This window comes from Amblyomma mixtum, chromosome 5 (genome assembly GCF_055824585.1).
Source record: "Amblyomma mixtum isolate Tamu chromosome 5, ASM5582458v1, whole genome shotgun sequence".
NCBI lineage: Eukaryota > Metazoa > Arthropoda > Arachnida > Ixodida > Ixodidae > Amblyomma > Amblyomma mixtum.
The window spans coordinates 97,615,898-97,632,473 of NC_143016.1; the positions used below are offsets into that span (position 1 = coordinate 97,615,898).

The window sequence follows — 16,576 nt, forward strand, 5'->3', positions numbered from 1 at the left end:
AGATATAAGTTTAAAATATTTATCAGGATCAGTGGTGGTTGCGATATGTGAAGGCAGAGTGTTCCAGTCAGATATTGTGCGTGGTAAGAATGAATGCGCATAGATAAATGTCCTGCACGTGAAACGTCTAACTTTAAAGGGATGATCGCGGCGGTCAAAAATCGAAGTAGGCAAAGAAAAAAAGTCGTTATGAAGTGATGGATGATGATAAAGTTTATGAAAAAGTGACAGTCGTGCAATTTTACGGCGGAGACATAAATCCTGGAGACCTGCGCGTTTCTTTAAGGCTGTGACGCTGGTGTTACGTGAATAATCGGAGTAAATAAAACGAACGGCGCGGTTCTGCAATGATTCAATGTTATTTATTAGGTAAGATTGGTAAGGGTCCCAAATAGCCGAGGCATATTCAATTTTAGGTCGAATTAGAGTGGTATAGGCATGAGCACGGAGGTGAGGAGGAGCATGCTTTAGCATGTTTTAAGAGACCTAATGACCGATTAGCAGATGCAAGCATAAGGTTAATATGGTGGTTCCATGCTAAGTCTGAATGAAGGTGAAGTCCTAAGTACTTATACGTGGTGACTAGCTCGAGTGAGCTATTATTTAAGGAGTATGCTGTTTGAATTCGAGACATTCGGTTAGTAAAAGACATCAATTTAGTTTTTGAATGATTAAGTTGCATAAGCCAGGTTGAGCACCATGCTGTTACTACATACTGTTACTACATGCTGTTACTACATACTACATAACTCCTTTGGTCCACTTATGTCTCAACAGTGATCAGCGTTCCAGAAGGAGACTTCTTCTTCGACTTTGTCCGGCATCTCACTGACTGGATCCGCAAAGCAAGGCCAACAAGAGATGGTGATTCACAACATATGTTTTGTAACATATACTTATGTAGTTTATGTACAGTAATGTCTCGTTCTTGCTTTCTTGGTAGAGTGCTTGTTTTAGTCTCTCTGTACCCAAAGACGCTATAGCCGAAGAGGCGCACAGGTTCGTAGTGTGCGAGTTTTGCTATCTATGGCAGGATTCAAGGCATCATAATGTGAATTTTCAAAACGAGCAGCTTTGCTGCTATGATGCAAACATTCCCTACATCGCCAATAGGTAGTATATAATCATTCAGTAAGTGGCGAGTGTGGATTCCAAGAAAAGGCAAGCTTAGCAGGGGGTGGCAGAAAGTTAGATGGGCGGATGAGATTAAGAAGTTTGCAGGGATACGGTGGCTGCAAATGGGAAAGGACAGGGTTAATTGGAGAGGCATGGGAGAGGCCTTTGCCCTGCAGTGGGCGTAGTCAGGTTGATGATGATGATGATAAAGTGGTGAGTATCTCTACAGAGTTAGGTGAGCAGTTTCTTCCAAGGTAAAGATTTTTTGAAAGTGAACTTGCAGTAAATTTTCATGTATGACTTTTATCCACCACATGGCTCTTTACAACACCATGAAGACGTAATGTGATGAGGAGGTGGGCTGGAAGTAGGAAACGATTTGTTCTCGGCACAACGCTCCTCTCTGATTTCTGGTGTTTGATGCCTGTGAAGCTGCATGCACTGCACAGTGTTCCTCGCACCACCCTCAGACACCTATGTTTTACTCCAAGTTGGGACACAGTGTGCTTTCAGGCATGCTTGCGAATGTCGAGCATCATCCAGAGGCATGCTGGAACCACCGAGCACCACCAAACAAAACGTGAGAAAGCACCTCATTGGAAACTCCCTAGCTCTAACCAGTTGACTCTGGGTTACTGGATGTGAAGCTCACTGCGAGCTACTAGCTTAGAGATAAATCTCACATTTTTTCGTCAAGTGTTGCCTTTCTGTATAAAGGCACACCTGTATGTTCTCTGGCAGTCTCAGAAGCACTTGGCAGGCACAGTAGCCTTCCTTTTCCTCTTCTCTTTCTAAGCATGGACTTTGTTTCCTATGAGGCGATGGGCAAGCAATTGTGTTGGTGGTGGTCGGGCAGTTCTTTCAATTCTGAACTCTCTGTGACCTCTTGTTCTGCACTACTGTTATAGGTGTTGGTTAGGACATGTTTCCGGGCAAACAGGTGCATTGAAAACTAAGGCTTCAGTGTCCTTATACCACTCACAAATGCTTGGAAACAAACAAACAATAAAAAAACGAGACATTACTGTACAATAAGGATGAATATAGAGTATTTGCTACCACAAGAGTTTGGTGTATACCCCCTTTGCCAAAAGTAACCGAGCAACAGGTCATGGCTTCTCAACCGTATAACAGAGACTTTACGGCACCCCTAAATACCGAAAGGTGTCAAAACATGAGGAAAAGGGCCCCTCCTTAGCTTACACAGATTCAGAGCTTAAGAGCTGCCATAAGTGCCTCGCTACGCGGCTAAGAAACGAACCACCTGTTCCCTGTTACTTTCAGCAAGGACTGTACACATGCCATCCATTCCATTGGGGGTTGCTTTTTTCACATGGTACATGATGTATCGATAATTCAGTATATAAAAAGCCTTCTGTAACGTAGAAGCAAGAATACATTGCAACCCGCACTAGTGACACGCTTGCTGCATCGACGCGTTGCTAGGCCTACCTGCTCCTTGTCGGTGCTTTGTAACTAGCCACTGCCTATCATAAAGCGTAAGATCGTATAGCTGTTTCTGCCGCGCGCCTTCGGCAGCAAAGCGAGCAAAGCATGGTGGCGAAGGCTGCCGCTAGGCTTTTAGTTAGTGAGGTTGGCTTCACCGCATAATAGCGATGGGGCATGGAAAGTGACCACAAGAGACCGAAGGCCACTCGCAAGCATACCCCACATTCACCTCGTCGTGGGGTTTTCACTGCACTAACACTGCCACCAAATGCTCAAGGCCACGCATGGCCACCAGTGTCCGAAGAGTGCCATTAGGAGAAGCGTCACTTGCACGCCTTTCGACACAGAGAATGCTCCGCCGAACGCAAATCCAATAAAACGCAAACAGTAGTGCTATACTTTTGTATGGGATTTTCAAGGGGATGTTCTGACTGTTCGATACGAACAGTATTTAAAAAAAATCTAGGCTTGACTGCAATAAGCATTCAGCACGTGCACATTACATCTAATCTGATTGGTGTGCACATGATGAATTCAAATACTATCACCAAACAGCCGCCAATGCTCCTGACCATGTCATTTTGTCTGTTTCATCCTTGCTGCCACTGCAGAAACATTGTGAACTCACTTTCTTCCAGAATTTCTTGCAAAATCAGAATTTGCTTAGATCACTTCCTGCAAGCACTGCTATAGGCTAATTGTATTCTGGCTGCAGGATCTATTCCTCAGTTTACATACCAAGTGTTCTTCATGAAGAAGCTTTGGACCAACACGATACCTGGGAAGGACAAGAATGCAGACATCATCTTCCACTTTCACCAGGTAGCCACTCTTTTTGTCTTTGTTCGCTTGTCTTTGTCATTTTCTACTCTGTGCATAGTTACTCAGTGTTGTGGCTGGACATTCAAAATGCGTCTCAGTATGAAAAGTTTAAAAAATTACAATCTGTCAACTTTTTTTTCCACTCAGCAAGCACAGGGGAAAGGTTCTTAAAAGGTGTACAACTATGACAGGTTTTGGAAGAGAGCTAACAACTGATGCTTAGGCACTTGTGCTGGCAGCAACAAAACTGGGAAGAAATGAGAAACCATGGAAGAAAGAAAGGAAATGAATAAAATGAAGGAGAAATTGCATAGAGTGTAGCAGTTTTGCGTGCTGATATGTATAAATAGAATATTGGTGGCCATTTGTGTGCGAATCTGTTTCGTCCTTTTGTTTGGGTGTTGAACAGGAGCTGCCGAAGTTGCTTCGTGGCTACCACAAGTGCACCAAGGAGGAGGCAGCAAAGCTGGCTGCCCTCATATACAGGGTCCGGTTTGGGGAGAGCAAGGTAGAACTGCAAGCTGTCCCGTAAGTGGTCTGTCTACAATTAAACAAAATTTTGCACGTAAAAACGATTCTTAATTTCTAGTGTGCACTAGTCTTGAGCCCCTGTCCAGCAAGTTGAGTGATGGAAGAAGCAGAAACTCTAGATAATTTAGTGTTGCCAAGAAATTGCAAGGTGCAGTGTTCCTGACTGACTTTTAATCCTCTTTCTGTCAGATCTATGCTGAGGGAACTTGTTCCTGCTGACATGATCAAGGCACAAAGTGCTAATGACTGGAAACGGGTATGTTGGCACTTAATGTCATTGTTTTCATTTACTTGTTTCTGCTTGCAGAGTTCATGTTTCTTAGCTGCCGATTGTTACTTCCTCTAGGCTATTGTAACTGCTTACAACCAGGACGCTGGCACTTCACAAGAGGATGCAAAGATAGTGTTCTTGAAAATAATATACAAGTGGCCAACATTTGGCTCGGCATTCTTTGAAGTTAAGGTAAGCTACATGTGCTTTTTTTTTTCTTGTCCATTCAATTTGACTTCAGCAGCTTCATTTAGCTGCGTTGTACACGACTGCTTGATGCGGAACTTGAGTTCTTTGAATTTCTGAGGCAAAAGCAACAGAAATGCAAAAAACTTCGCATTTGCAGACACAGTGTTAACATGTAGCCATCGAAATTGACATCTATGTCTACAACCTGGTGACAGAAAGTGTGCAGCAGTGATTGTGAATTTTCTTGGTTTTAGTACCTTGTGCTGTTGTAAAGAGGTGTGCATGGTTGAAATGATCAATCGATGAGTTAGACTGACAGTGAATTAATCCAGACATCTCGATTGAGCTAGCTGGTGGCTTAAGTCTGATGTTAGTGCGGAAGCACTATTCCGACTGGTAAACCCTGAGCAAGATCTTACAACGTTTGTGAATTTGTGCCAAGAGCATAGCAACGGCAACATGGCAATGCTATAACATAGTTAAATACATAAATACATAAATAAATTAATAAATATTGCCACGACTGAGTTTCGAACCCGCGGCAGCACACGCAGATCAGTTTTGCTGCCCTGTGCACGAGTACAGTATGCTATCGCCGCAGCCGATCACGCCTCATGTTAAACTGCAACACACTCTTGTGCTGTGCATTGCGCATCATCGTCTTCATCAACTAATACTATGTCGATCTAATATCATTGCCAGACGTGCAGACGACCGAGCAAAGCAAAACAATTAGCCAACCAGGCTAAACACATGCTTTCACACGTCTGTCGTGAGTGTTCGACGAACGCGGAGTAGAACGACTCTCCAGACGGGTGGCTGAGAACAGAAAAGCATTTATTTTCGAAAGGGACGGGCGAGCAGGGGCTCGCCCTCCGACGGGCACCGGGAGAGGAGGGCGCGTCCGACCGTTCACATTACTTGGCGCTCGGCTGTTACACTAGCCGGCGGCACACCACAACATCTACTTGGTTTAACTACGTTAAAACGCTACCTCTTTGTTCCGCTAATATGAAAAAAAAAATGCCCCTTTGTCCAGGCCACGTTTTATTCTAGACCACCGAATGCCAGCTGGGCCACACTATCCCAGTGTTTGAAGGATTGCGTCAAGAATTTTCATTTTGAGTTCATTCTCACTGTTGCAGCAAACCACGGAACCAAGCTATCCTGAGCAGCTGCTAATTGCCATTAACAAGCAAGGAGTGAGCTTGATTCATCCAGTTTCCAAGGTAAGAGGACTCTGCAGTCTCTGCACAAGGACACTACTTGTACCCCTCATAAAAGTATGCATTCACAGGCATGCACAGAGGGGAGGGGGACAGTGCCCCCCACAAACGTCATGAGGGAGGGGGACGCAGATTTTGTCCCCTATTGTTCCCTGCTACCCAGAAGACTTGAAGGGCACTACCGTGAACATCGGCCACCCCTTATCGAGAAACCTGTCCATGCCAGTGTGTGTGCTGTATATGCATGCTGACAGATTACCTGCTCAGAAAAGCTCTCAAAAGTTAATCTGTGTGACAAAATTGAACCACTTGCCATGTCCCTAGTTTAGTGTAGAGATAATCTTTGAAGGAAAAAAGTCCTAGCAATTGAAGTGCCACTCCTTCTGTTTATGTGTCTGACTGCTCCTCTTTGTTTGTTGGGGGCATTGGGTAACAGGAAATCCTAGTCACCCACCCATTTACACGCATCTCCAATTGGAGCAGCGGAAACACTTACTTCCACATGACCATTGGCAACCTGGTGCGTGGCAACAAGCTGCTCTGCGAGACGCCCCTTGTGAGTTTCTACTGCTCGTTTCATTTTATACAACACTAGCATAATTTGTGGGCATTTTAGGAATGGGTAAGTAAATAAAGTGGTGTGCATACTTCAAGATGTGGATTGGAGCACAGTCCTCTACAGCAAAGACTGTGCATACTAAACAGACATTCTGTTCAAGCAATTTGGCTGTTTCTTGAGTAGCTAGCTACCTTCTAAAATCCTACAAGGGTGAAACTTCGTAGATTACAGGTCAGTCTTCAAATGCCACTCTGCTGCTACATTTCTGTGTTGTTTACTAAGAATCTTCGCAATTAATGGCTCATCATCATGATTGGCTTGGTTATACCCCTGCTGAACATATGCATCTTTTAATGCACATCACAAAGGCACACTTTGATGTTTGTAAACACTATGTGCTGACTTTTCAATGCGTGTTAAAGCTTTAGCACAATTCATTATTGGCAAAGCATTTTACACCGTCAAATTTTTTGCGCAGTCTGTTTCTAGCAGCATTAAAGCCCATTGAAAGCAGGAAATGGTTTTAGCTCTCCATGCCAGCATTCTCCTTTGAGCTTTGCAAGAAACCCATCCATCCAGGACATACACTTTCAGACCATTGTTGGTGCATGCCTTTGCATATATGTAAAGCCCCTCATTTCCAGGCTTTATTTTTTCTGGCATTTCAGTGTAAATTGGAAACTATTTTTTTAGTTGAAAATTCAGTTCAGTTAAAGTTTTATAAGAAGGCAGAATTAGATTTCTTTCTGGCGGTTTTTGCCATTGACAAGAATCATGTAAAAGCGTTTTATTGGAACATAAGTGTTCTTATTATTTATTGATAAATAGCAGCTAAATTTAGAAAATATTTGCCAGAATACATTATTTTTGTCTTCATTACAAACATTTTCTTGCTTACATTACCATCCCCATCCACAGCATTTCAGAATCCATGCAAGACCTGCCTGTCTTAGCACATAAGGTGCAAAAATATTTTTTGGAATCGCAGCGACAACTTTTAAATTATAAGAGCACTAAAGCTAAATACTGTCAGTATTCGTAGCACTTGATTGGTAGCTTGCGCTGTGGGGGCTTTCTAACTTGTCCTGAAGCGAGGCCAGCCGTGCTGTGAATGACAAAAATGAAGTTTCAGTTTGAAGGTTGCAGCTCAGCAGGAGAAGTAGAAAATACAGTGGAACTTCGACAAGGTGTAGCTTGCGGGACAAAAAACTACGCGCCAAGTGGCAGTACGCCCTAACTGAAAACAGCTTAAATATATCCACTGACCTCATACAGGATGATACCTGAGGTATTCCATGAAGGAAGGCTTTTATATTCACGTAAGACCATGGAAATCCATTAATTCTTGACGCTGAGATGGCCTCGCACCTAGTGCAGCTTTGAGAGCACTTAAATGGATCCCAGCTGCTCTGTGAGGCCCCATTTCTGGGTGAACAGGCCAAGCGCATCTAGTGCACACCGTTTTTTTGTTAATGGTAGGGCCTGGGCAGCTTTCAGCTTCCTCGATCATCAACCTCACTTGCATTGGATGACGTTTCGCCAGTGATAGAGGCAATAATGTCACTATTGGGCCACACTGGAGAAGTCTCAGCTGCACTGTCTTATATCATTAAACACGCAAAAGGTGACAGTTTGCACAGCACCTTCCCACTTCAAAACTTCTGAGAAGAGCTCTGCATATGCGTTGTCGTCAGTGGTGGTAAACACCCGGAGCATCACCCCGACATGAGACACGTTGAGATGTCATTTGGAAAGCACTAGATCTGGGAAGTGCATGATCCATGGCAGCGGCAGTAACGCAACAACGCAAAGGGATGGGGCCAAATCGCAGCCATGCAGTGATATTGGTCAGGCAGCAACACACCAATGGCAGCTGCGACACATGCAGGAAAATGAGATAGCTGTAGCCAGCCGTGTCTGCAGAGTCTGAGTTGTGTGACAATGATAATACAAAACTATGGCAATGGGCACACCTCCATGGCTCAGACTGTGACTGCTTGGGCACCAGCACCACTGAACAAAGTGGTGTGGCGGGGCAGCGGGGATACGATGGCACCCCCGTTGACAGGAGGGGAGAGTGCTTTCTCAGCTGCAAGCGTGCTCATCACATGCTGCACCTTATCAGTATCGACATGTCACCACAGTCTACATGCTAGGAGCACTGGTGAAGTTTTCTTGCAATGCGCAGCGTAGTTCATGGCTGCTTTAAGAAAGCCTCTTCAGCCTCATTCGTGAGGGTAGGTATGCGCTAACCAAGTTATGGTAAACCACTACATCATAAGCGGGCACCAAATGCATAAGGCTTAATGGCAGTTGAGTTGGGGATTTCATGCTACTGTGCCCTAAGCGGAACTACCGCTTAAGGGAGTGTGCCTGAATGATTACTGTAGCTAATTCATAGAATAATGTATTATTCTCAAAGTTTCTCCCATGTGTTGAACCATACATGTGCAAAACAACGCTTGAAATGGCAGCTACCTGAGTAAACAAAGTGGCTCCAGCTGCACAGTCTCGTGCATATCATGTCAGTGTAAAGTTCTTGAATGCATAAATGGCATGGTGTTGTTCATTGGCTTTCTTTGTCCCGATATCATTAGCCTCAAGAAAATCTAATTAGCTGCACAAAAGTTATGAATTTAAAGATATGTTTAGACATTCCTGAGGCTAATCATGATTCTTGATTAGCCTAAAAATTATAAATGTATATGACATTTAAACTTATGAAACGGTTATTTTCTCGGACATAATAGTGAACCAAATTAAAATTACACAGACTGTGGCTCGGCGCACAGCGAGTCCCAATTGATTATGGTCACTTTGTTTCAGTCTCGTTCTTTGCATTTCACTGTGCACAAACTTTTCTGCAGGGCTACAAAATGGATGACTTGCTGACTTCATACATCAGCCTGCTGCTGACAAACATGAACAAACAAAGGACTCTGCGGGTGAAGCAGTGAACTTCGGCAACTGACATCACTCAGTGCTGCAGCTGCTCTGTCGCCAAGTGGCCACGGGGACACTGTTTTACGTCCTTACACGTGTGTGCGCAAAGGTGCCAGAATGCGTGACAAGTTTAACAGAGGGTCAGGGTCCACTCATGCAAAACATTGCAGCAGTTTATGCGTTTATTCCCTTGTGCCTGCCGTCAGCTTTGTCACAGCAGCATTTGAGTAAGACTGGCTGCTAAGTATCGTGTCCGTCCAGGCAGGTGCACCGAGCCTAGCGCAGTGCCCTGCCTCTATTGCAAGCAACACGAGCATATTAGTGTATACTTGTCAATATATACATAAGTCTACATAGAAATGCATTGTGCCTCCCTCCTCTTTCGTCACTCTATTATTGTCAGTGAAAACACCTTACAAGGCAGCGGCATGTGAAGATGAACTTTGATTTTCACCACTTACAGTCCTTTCATTACGCAGGGTTTATTCTTCACTCTTTTCTTTCTCCTCATTCGCTTTCAGTCAAGGCCTTGAAAAGGCAATCATCCTTGACCCGACAGTCTGTCGGTATTTCTTCCCGAGGAATTGCGATGACGTTTTATTTATTCCTTACGTCTGACAAATTCCTTTCATGACATCTTTCGTGATCTGTGTTAAATGAATTTTTTTTGCAGGAAATTAGGAACGCATTTTCTGACTATATGTGAGAATAAAATGAGCGGCCAAGCAGCTTTATTTTCTGCTTCAAGTGTACTTGGCAGGGTTGTGAATGCAAAGGATGAGAGAGAGCCAATGAGTGCTCTGCACCTGTGGTAGCCAATGTTTTCAGCGTACAAATTGCACCGACCTTCCTGTTCATCTCGACACCTATAAAATGTTTTTTTTTGTGGTTCATTAGCGCTCAAGTTTTGCATGGATATCGCATTTTGAGGCGTGCATCATAAAATAATGCATAAAGCACCAACGCTTGCCTGGCATATGTCATCAAATTAAAAAGATAGCCATTTTTGCAAACCTAGCTATTTGATTACCAAGGTCAGCGTGTTCAGCCAGTGGGATGTAACAATCTGCCAGGAAAGAGGAAAATCAACAAAAACCAGTAACAGGGGTTGCTCATTCCAATGTACTTTCTCGTGGCAACGCCAATCCTTTCGAGCGACTCAGTCACCTGGGCTTGCATTTCCGTGGGCAGGGCCTCCCCATAACTATAATTTTCTAATAGTTTTCTATCTCTACCACAAAAATTAGGCAAGCACCAATTCCACTTGTGCTGCTAAATGAAGATTTCAAAATGCAGTCTCTGTGCAAAAATTGGACACAAGCTTTCACTATAGGAGAAAAAGTTTTTTTTATAGGTGCCGACATAGACACGCAGGTTACTGTACACTGCGACATTTTTGCAGCACATTCCAATGTGGAGGGCGTGGTAACTTCAAGTAATCACAAACTTTTGTAAATGACTGAGCGTACATTCCGGACGCAATAAAAGCAAGAATAACAGAGCCTTGTACTTATTTCTTGAACTTTTCTGTGTCACACCTCTCATGTGGTTGCAAATGCAATGGTTCCTGGTTGAGTACAGCTGCACAGTATGGTGTACGATCTGGACCAGTTTATGGAAATGAATGAGGTACTGAGTTTCCTTGAAACATGTGGTAAGCATGCTAAGCTACACACAAGTGGAGGTGTATGAAAAGTGCTATTTCAAAACTGCACTGAACATAGATATTATAGCTAAAACCAAATCAAATATGAACTGAATAGTTTCATGAATATTCAGTTCGTAAAGAGGCAACTCGCACAATTAATGTGGACAGCCACAGTCTTTGTTCGAACGGTGCTGCCCAACAGACCAGCGTTTGTGAGCGCCAACCTGAACTTCGTCAGATTCGTCTTCGACTTCTTCAGCTTCGTGGGCGCTGGCTGTTGGGGCATCAAACCCCAACTGTCTTTCTTACAAGTACTTATGCAAATATCCATAGAAAAATAATACTCGCGTGAAATCACCATGCGCTAATGATGGCGCTGCTATATGGCACCATAACTTGTAGGGTTATAGCCATAACTTTTAAAAGATGTAACAGTGATCTCCACTAGGAGATGTACAGCACAAAGTCAGCACAGTAACTTTATGACCATCATGTCGCACATATAAAGAAATTACCTTTTCCTACTGATAACGACAGCAAATAAACTAGTGCCACATCTCAGTAAATGAGAGACGAGGGTTATGTACAAGCCATGGATTCCGAGATCAGTCATCAAAGCAGGATATCCTAAACCTGCCTGAGCTGTGCTGCATCGCCCAGTCTTGGAGACCATGGCACTTAGAACACGTCCGCCCTAACAGACCATATCGTGGCGCCGAACCCTCTTTCCCACGCAGACCGATCGCGCCAGCATGCTGTGCGGCATCAGGAGTTGGCCCTGCTATTGAAACAGCCGCAGGAGAAAGCTATGTTGTGTCTTACTTGAACTTCGTGCTAATTATTTGAAAACTATACAAAAACTTGGGAACATATTTAGTCCGTTCAGATGCTTTAGAGCATGCACTGTTTGATTTTTTAGCAAACTGAACAGGAGGAGATTCAATTGTCTAAGAAAATTTCGAACATTCACACACCGCTGTACAAATTTTTTGCCAGTGACTAAACTTTTAGCTCTGCAGGTTTGAGCACTGATGCTTTTTCTTGGCTCTGTTTAGAATGTCTCGTCAGTGAACAGAAAAAAAGAAGGCAATTCTGTTCTGGTAAGCTATTCAGCTTGCTAGCATCACAACTAAGGGATTTCTGCAAATCGGGAAGTGGGTATAACTGCCAAGATTGCCAGGGACAAACTGAAAATGCTCCAATAATTGGGGAAAGTGAAAAGACACTCATGTTGGAACAGACAGAAAGTAAAGTAACATGTCGGGGTGTTCTCCTAGGAGGAAGAACAGCATTGTGCCAGCAGATGTAATCACACATGGAATAGTTGTGATGGTCTCAGGCCTCCAGTGTATGTCACACTTCCCCCACTGGAACTGTGCCCATGCTCCCAATTTGCATTGCTAGCAAATGCAGGTTTGAAAAGCTTAGGCAGTATAGGGTTTATTGTATTTGCTGTGTAGGTGACCACCATGCAAAGTAATATAAAAGTAGTACTGCTGTCGTAGTAGAAGCTAAGATGTCAGCATTTTATTTGCACCAGTCTGCAGAGTTAATAAAACAGATGGGAAAAAAAAATGCTATACACAACTTAGTATGCACTGAAAGTAAGGTTAACATTATGCTTGAGCAGTTTTCGAGATACTTGCCTATTTGAGTGACTGTACGCACCAGTATAAAGATTGAAATTGGTAAGTTTTACCCATAAGGCTCAACTAACTTCCGAATTTCTGAGCAAAGGCTACTTTGAACACGAGAACCGCTGTGCAGCATCTGTGCTTTCATTTGTTCACTGTTGATAGCCATGTTTATTCACAGTCACTGTAGCACACTAGAAAGATGCGAGTGCTTTGGCAGTGCACAGTCCAGTGCTGTCCTTCCATGATTGTCTTTCACTGCAAGCAAATTGGGACATTTCTTCAGCAGTATCCTGCAGACTTCCTCATGTCCATTTTCTGCAGCCTGTAAGGGCAGCCACAAAAAGACCCATCCAAATTCTGACATAGCTCAACTGCTCCAACTACTGTCACCACACACTAATAGCAGCTGTTTAAGTAATCTACTGCTGACATTCATGCAGGAGAGCAAGAGCTTCAAAAACCTAAGATGAACTGACTAAACACTGCAACGAGTATCGAGGAAATATTCATTGAAGCATGGCAAAATGGCAACATTACGAAGGTCGTTAGTTGGCCGTGCATTCTGAAGACATGAGGCGCACTGTACTGATGCACAAAGGTGAACGGGGGACAGCACAGAAACAAATAACGCTGCACAAACAACATTAATCCCCTTGTTTCTGTGCTGTGCCCTGTTCGCTTTTGTGCATCAGTATGCCTCATGCCTTCACAAAATGCAAGAGCGTTTAAAGCTACTTTCAGATGCTGATGCCCTCAGTTCTGACCATGCACAAATGAGTAGTTCTGTCATGTCTAGCTAGGGTTGCTTGCAACTCCAGCTGCCAATGCCTTTTGTAGCAGCTCCTCTTAGCATAGCTCATGGCTTCAATGATTGCAGGGTTTGGAAAGTGGGGGTGTGGGCATCAGTGCTTATGTCACAATCACCATAGTGAACTCTCTAAGTCAGTAGAACGTGGCCTGCTATTGGCACTTTGTGCCACTCGAGCAATGCAGCCCTGTGTTGACAGTACGCATAAAGAAATAAACACACAGTTCACAGTAAAAATTTCATTACCTTGTGCAATGCAGTTTTTCCATCACTGTCGACAAGGGCACAGTCTGCGCCTTTGTTGAGGAGCAAGGAAACACACTTCAAGTGTCCCTGGTATGAAGCACGGTGGAGAGCCGTAGCACCTCCTTTGGTCTGCACATTGGGCCGCGCACCATGCCTGAGTAGCAACTCCACTATGTCAGAATGCCCCTGCCTACAGGCATAGATCTGCAAAGTGATGACACTGCATAAACAGATGTGACCACTGTTTGTACCCTGGAAGATATGTGGCACTAAATGGAGACTGCGTTCTTCTATGCAGCACAAGTTTCCAAGTTTGCATTTAAGTTTATCTCAAGCTAACGCAAGAATAAGGACGTTGTAAACAAACAGCGGAAGACCGAGCTCTTGCGAACACTGCACACTTCGCGTGTCTATGAACTCTTACTTCTGTGTTGTCGGGATGCAATCCTCAAAAAAGTTAAACTAATGGTCTATAACGCTCTCTTTGTCTCCCACCTAAACTACTCTCATTTAGTTTGGGGAACAACAACGAAAACTAATCTGTTGAAGCTTGAAAGGCTACAGAAAAAAATAGTACGAATAATTGAAAACGTTGAATACACAGCACCTTCTTCACATATCTTTGCTTCGCTTAATTTATTAAAAGTAAGAAATATATACGAATACAAATTATGCAGGCAGTACCGTTTAAGCGTCCAACGAAAGAGTACAGTTTTTACTGAAATGGCAGAATTAAGGCCCAATTATCCCACCTACAGCACCAGAACTCCAGAACGATGGAAAATTCCAAAATGTCGCACTGCCTATGGACAACAAACACTCCGGTATAATCTTCCGCGATTATTGAATGCTGCAGAAAAAGAAGCCGCTGATGTATCCAATATGTCTCTTCCAAATATGTACAAATATTTTGCTACTCATACTTTTCTTTTTTTGTGTGAATGAACGCACAGATCTATCCTTATGTTCAATTGTTTATGTTCGACTGTTTATTGTTCGACTGTTTATTGCCCCACTCTGCTGCTGTATACACTGTAAGGGGGCGGAGGATTTTTCAAGCCGCAAATGTACGGCTTTTCCCTCCGCCTCCTTCCACTTCTTTGTGGAGAATAAAACTTGTATGCATGTATGTATGTATGTATGCATTCCATTTTGGAGGCCAAAGTGAAAGTAATGCTTGGCTTGAGGAAAAGTAGCTGTAGCTTTGAAGTTTTAATTTGTTATTTTCCTTTGCAGTGCAGCTGCCTGAAGAGAACCAATGGAACCTTGCTCATGCATGCACAAAGCAGCTGGGGGGCAACAGGCAGCACAAAGCTAGCTTGCAGTTTCCATCCTTCTGAATTTCCTGCATGCATAACTTTTCAGGAAATAAAAACGGCTAAATCTAGAGCCACCGTCAACGTTAGCCACTTTTAAAGTGACAACATTTTGTTACTGCACTACGAGCAAAGATCTTTATTTCCAGACGCAACGCTTCGGCTTGGACTTTACAGTTCCATTTAAAGGCACAGATGCAGCTCCCCGAAGTAGTAAAGTCAGGGCAGAACTTAACGCTTCAAAAGTAAAAAAACTTTGTGCCATGTTTCAGATGACATAACATGCTGATTTTCTAGTCTCTACGGTGTCAGTAATGGCAGTATTCGCTACATCGAAACATCACCTCGACATTAATTGCCATTAATTCCCACTGAGTATGGCAACACTAAAATTTGAACCGCAAGTTGGATGTAATTGCCTTGGTTTCCATGATTTCGCCGAAGCTACGTTACGATAATGCTCGGAAAAGTAGGTAGAAACAGTGGCGACCAATGCCATTTTCACAGAGCAGAAACCAACTACACTTAATTGCTGACTTCTAAAAAGATGAGCGCGGCGAGAGGATAGGCGATGCGGCGGCTTTCACAGACCAATTGTGGTTCGGTCGCAAGGGCGTGAGAACCGCAGACTTGTGGGGGCTGTCGTCTCGCACCCATAGCAATTCATGCGTAACTTCCACTCTACTGTGAGACTGTACGCCACTGTAGCAGCGCTGACTGCAGCTTACGAGTGCACAGTAGCCGTAAGTATCCACTTGGTCAGGGTCGATGCCTTTCCGAAGAAGTGACTCGACTTTCTCGTAGTCCCCGTCGGAGGCTAGAAAAGATCGAGAATTTAACTTTAACCACTGCAGCGCACTAAGCGTGACCAGGCTAACCTGCACCGAGTAGTCCCCTGCTGAAGTCCAATTCATCCAGCGTTTGGTGAACTGATGGCACCGCTGAATCATGAGAGCAGTCGTGCGGGCAGTGCATCATGCAAGATGACACAACCACAGCAGGCAGCGCTGAATACTATGTCCTAGTTTTGCAACATAAAAGCTACATTTGTCCGCCAGTTTTCACACTGACCACACTGCGTAATATTCCAGCTCACTTCAACTGCACGGAAACCCAAGCGCCCAAGCACCACCAAGCAGACGCTGCTGACATCAAATGATGATGATCACATCAGATTAAATGTAAACTAGTGCTGCCCTGAGTTAGCACAGCGTAGAATCCAATGCACCCAATATAAAACCACTCTATTTTTATTGCACCACAATAATATAACAGCAAATAATTCATTAGACACGTTGTCACATAAAAGCTCCCTTGTGTCTCATACAAATCACTATCATCACTATCTTCATCGCGTTCAAACATGAGCGCGAAATTTCAACAGCTCACGTTGAACACAATCAGTGCGTGCGCTAAAGCGGAGCCATGGTCTTGCTCCGTGAGCAGAGCGTACAAAGAAGGATTCTTTATATTTTTTTTTCTTGGGTAGCCCAGCTCCCCGCGAATTCTCTTCTCGGACAACTTGCTTTCAGTATACGTGACGTCAGCATCAGCGGCACCTCCGCTTTAAAAGCGACTCGCTTTGAGGTCTCTGCAGCAGTCTGCCCACGCCTTTGCCTGCAAGTCAGCCTCTGACAATCCCTCCGCCGCTGACAGTGAACTCGTTCAAATAAGTCGAAGCTGTAAATTGTGCCACTTACCATCCGTCAGCGACACGCGAGCTATGAGGGACGATCATGGGTCCAGGTTAATTTTGACCACCTGGGGCTTCTTAGGGTGCATGTGTAATTCACAGCAAATGAGGATTTCTGAATT

General features: G+C 43.9%; 2 protein-coding genes across 4 annotated transcripts in view; one reads left to right on the top strand and one right to left on the bottom strand.

The window, feature by feature from the left end:
* The window catches only part of ck (unconventional myosin-VIIa ck), a 137,584-nt gene extending 126,976 nt beyond the window's left edge, over positions 1 to 10,608 (top strand). Inside the window, exons 39-46 of the mRNA XM_089545638.1 lie at positions 778 to 864; positions 3,281 to 3,387; positions 3,797 to 3,915; positions 4,108 to 4,174; positions 4,265 to 4,381; positions 5,524 to 5,607; positions 6,041 to 6,160; positions 9,031 to 10,608. Coding sequence (XP_089401764.1) covers positions 778 to 864; positions 3,281 to 3,387; positions 3,797 to 3,915; positions 4,108 to 4,174; positions 4,265 to 4,381; positions 5,524 to 5,607; positions 6,041 to 6,160; positions 9,031 to 9,120 — 791 coding nt within the window. The 3' untranslated portion in view covers positions 9,121 to 10,608. The remainder of the gene's footprint in view (positions 1 to 777; positions 865 to 3,280; positions 3,388 to 3,796; positions 3,916 to 4,107; positions 4,175 to 4,264; positions 4,382 to 5,523; positions 5,608 to 6,040; positions 6,161 to 9,030) is intronic.
* A 1,651-nt stretch (positions 10,609 to 12,259) lies between these two features.
* LOC149343120 (uncharacterized) lies at positions 12,260 to 15,925 on the bottom strand. 3 transcript variants are annotated; one of them, XM_089545642.1, is made up of 4 exons: positions 15,640 to 15,925; positions 15,490 to 15,578; positions 13,446 to 13,599; positions 12,260 to 12,713 (listed from the first exon to the last, which is right to left on the bottom strand). In XM_089545642.1, exons 1-4 carry the CDS (start codon positions 15,709 to 15,711, stop codon positions 12,570 to 12,572), a joined length of 459 nt encoding a protein of 152 aa, XP_089401768.1. In that variant the 5' UTR covers positions 15,712 to 15,925; the 3' UTR covers positions 12,260 to 12,569. The 3 variants fall into 3 exon arrangements, with proteins under 3 accessions (XP_089401768.1, XP_089401767.1, XP_089401766.1); XM_089545641.1 differs by having other exon boundaries at positions 13,446 to 13,665; XM_089545640.1 differs by having other exon boundaries at positions 13,446 to 13,649; positions 15,640 to 15,923.
* Between the last annotated feature and the right edge of the window lie 651 nt (positions 15,926 to 16,576).

Excerpts from the sequence above, each read along its gene's own strand:
- LOC149343120 (XM_089545640.1), bottom strand. The coding sequence starts at position 15,739 with ATGATGCACTGCCCGCACGACTGCTCTCATGATTCAGCGGTGCCATCA. Across the intron at positions 13,650-15,489 it reads CTTACGGCTACTGTGCACTC|ATCTATGCCTGTAGGCAGGG; the intron begins GTAAGCTGCAGT and ends ATCACTTTGCAG. Across the intron at positions 12,714-13,445 it reads GAAAAACTGCATTGCACAAG|GCTGCAGAAAATGGACATGA; the intron begins GTAATGAAATTT and ends CTGCCCTTACAG.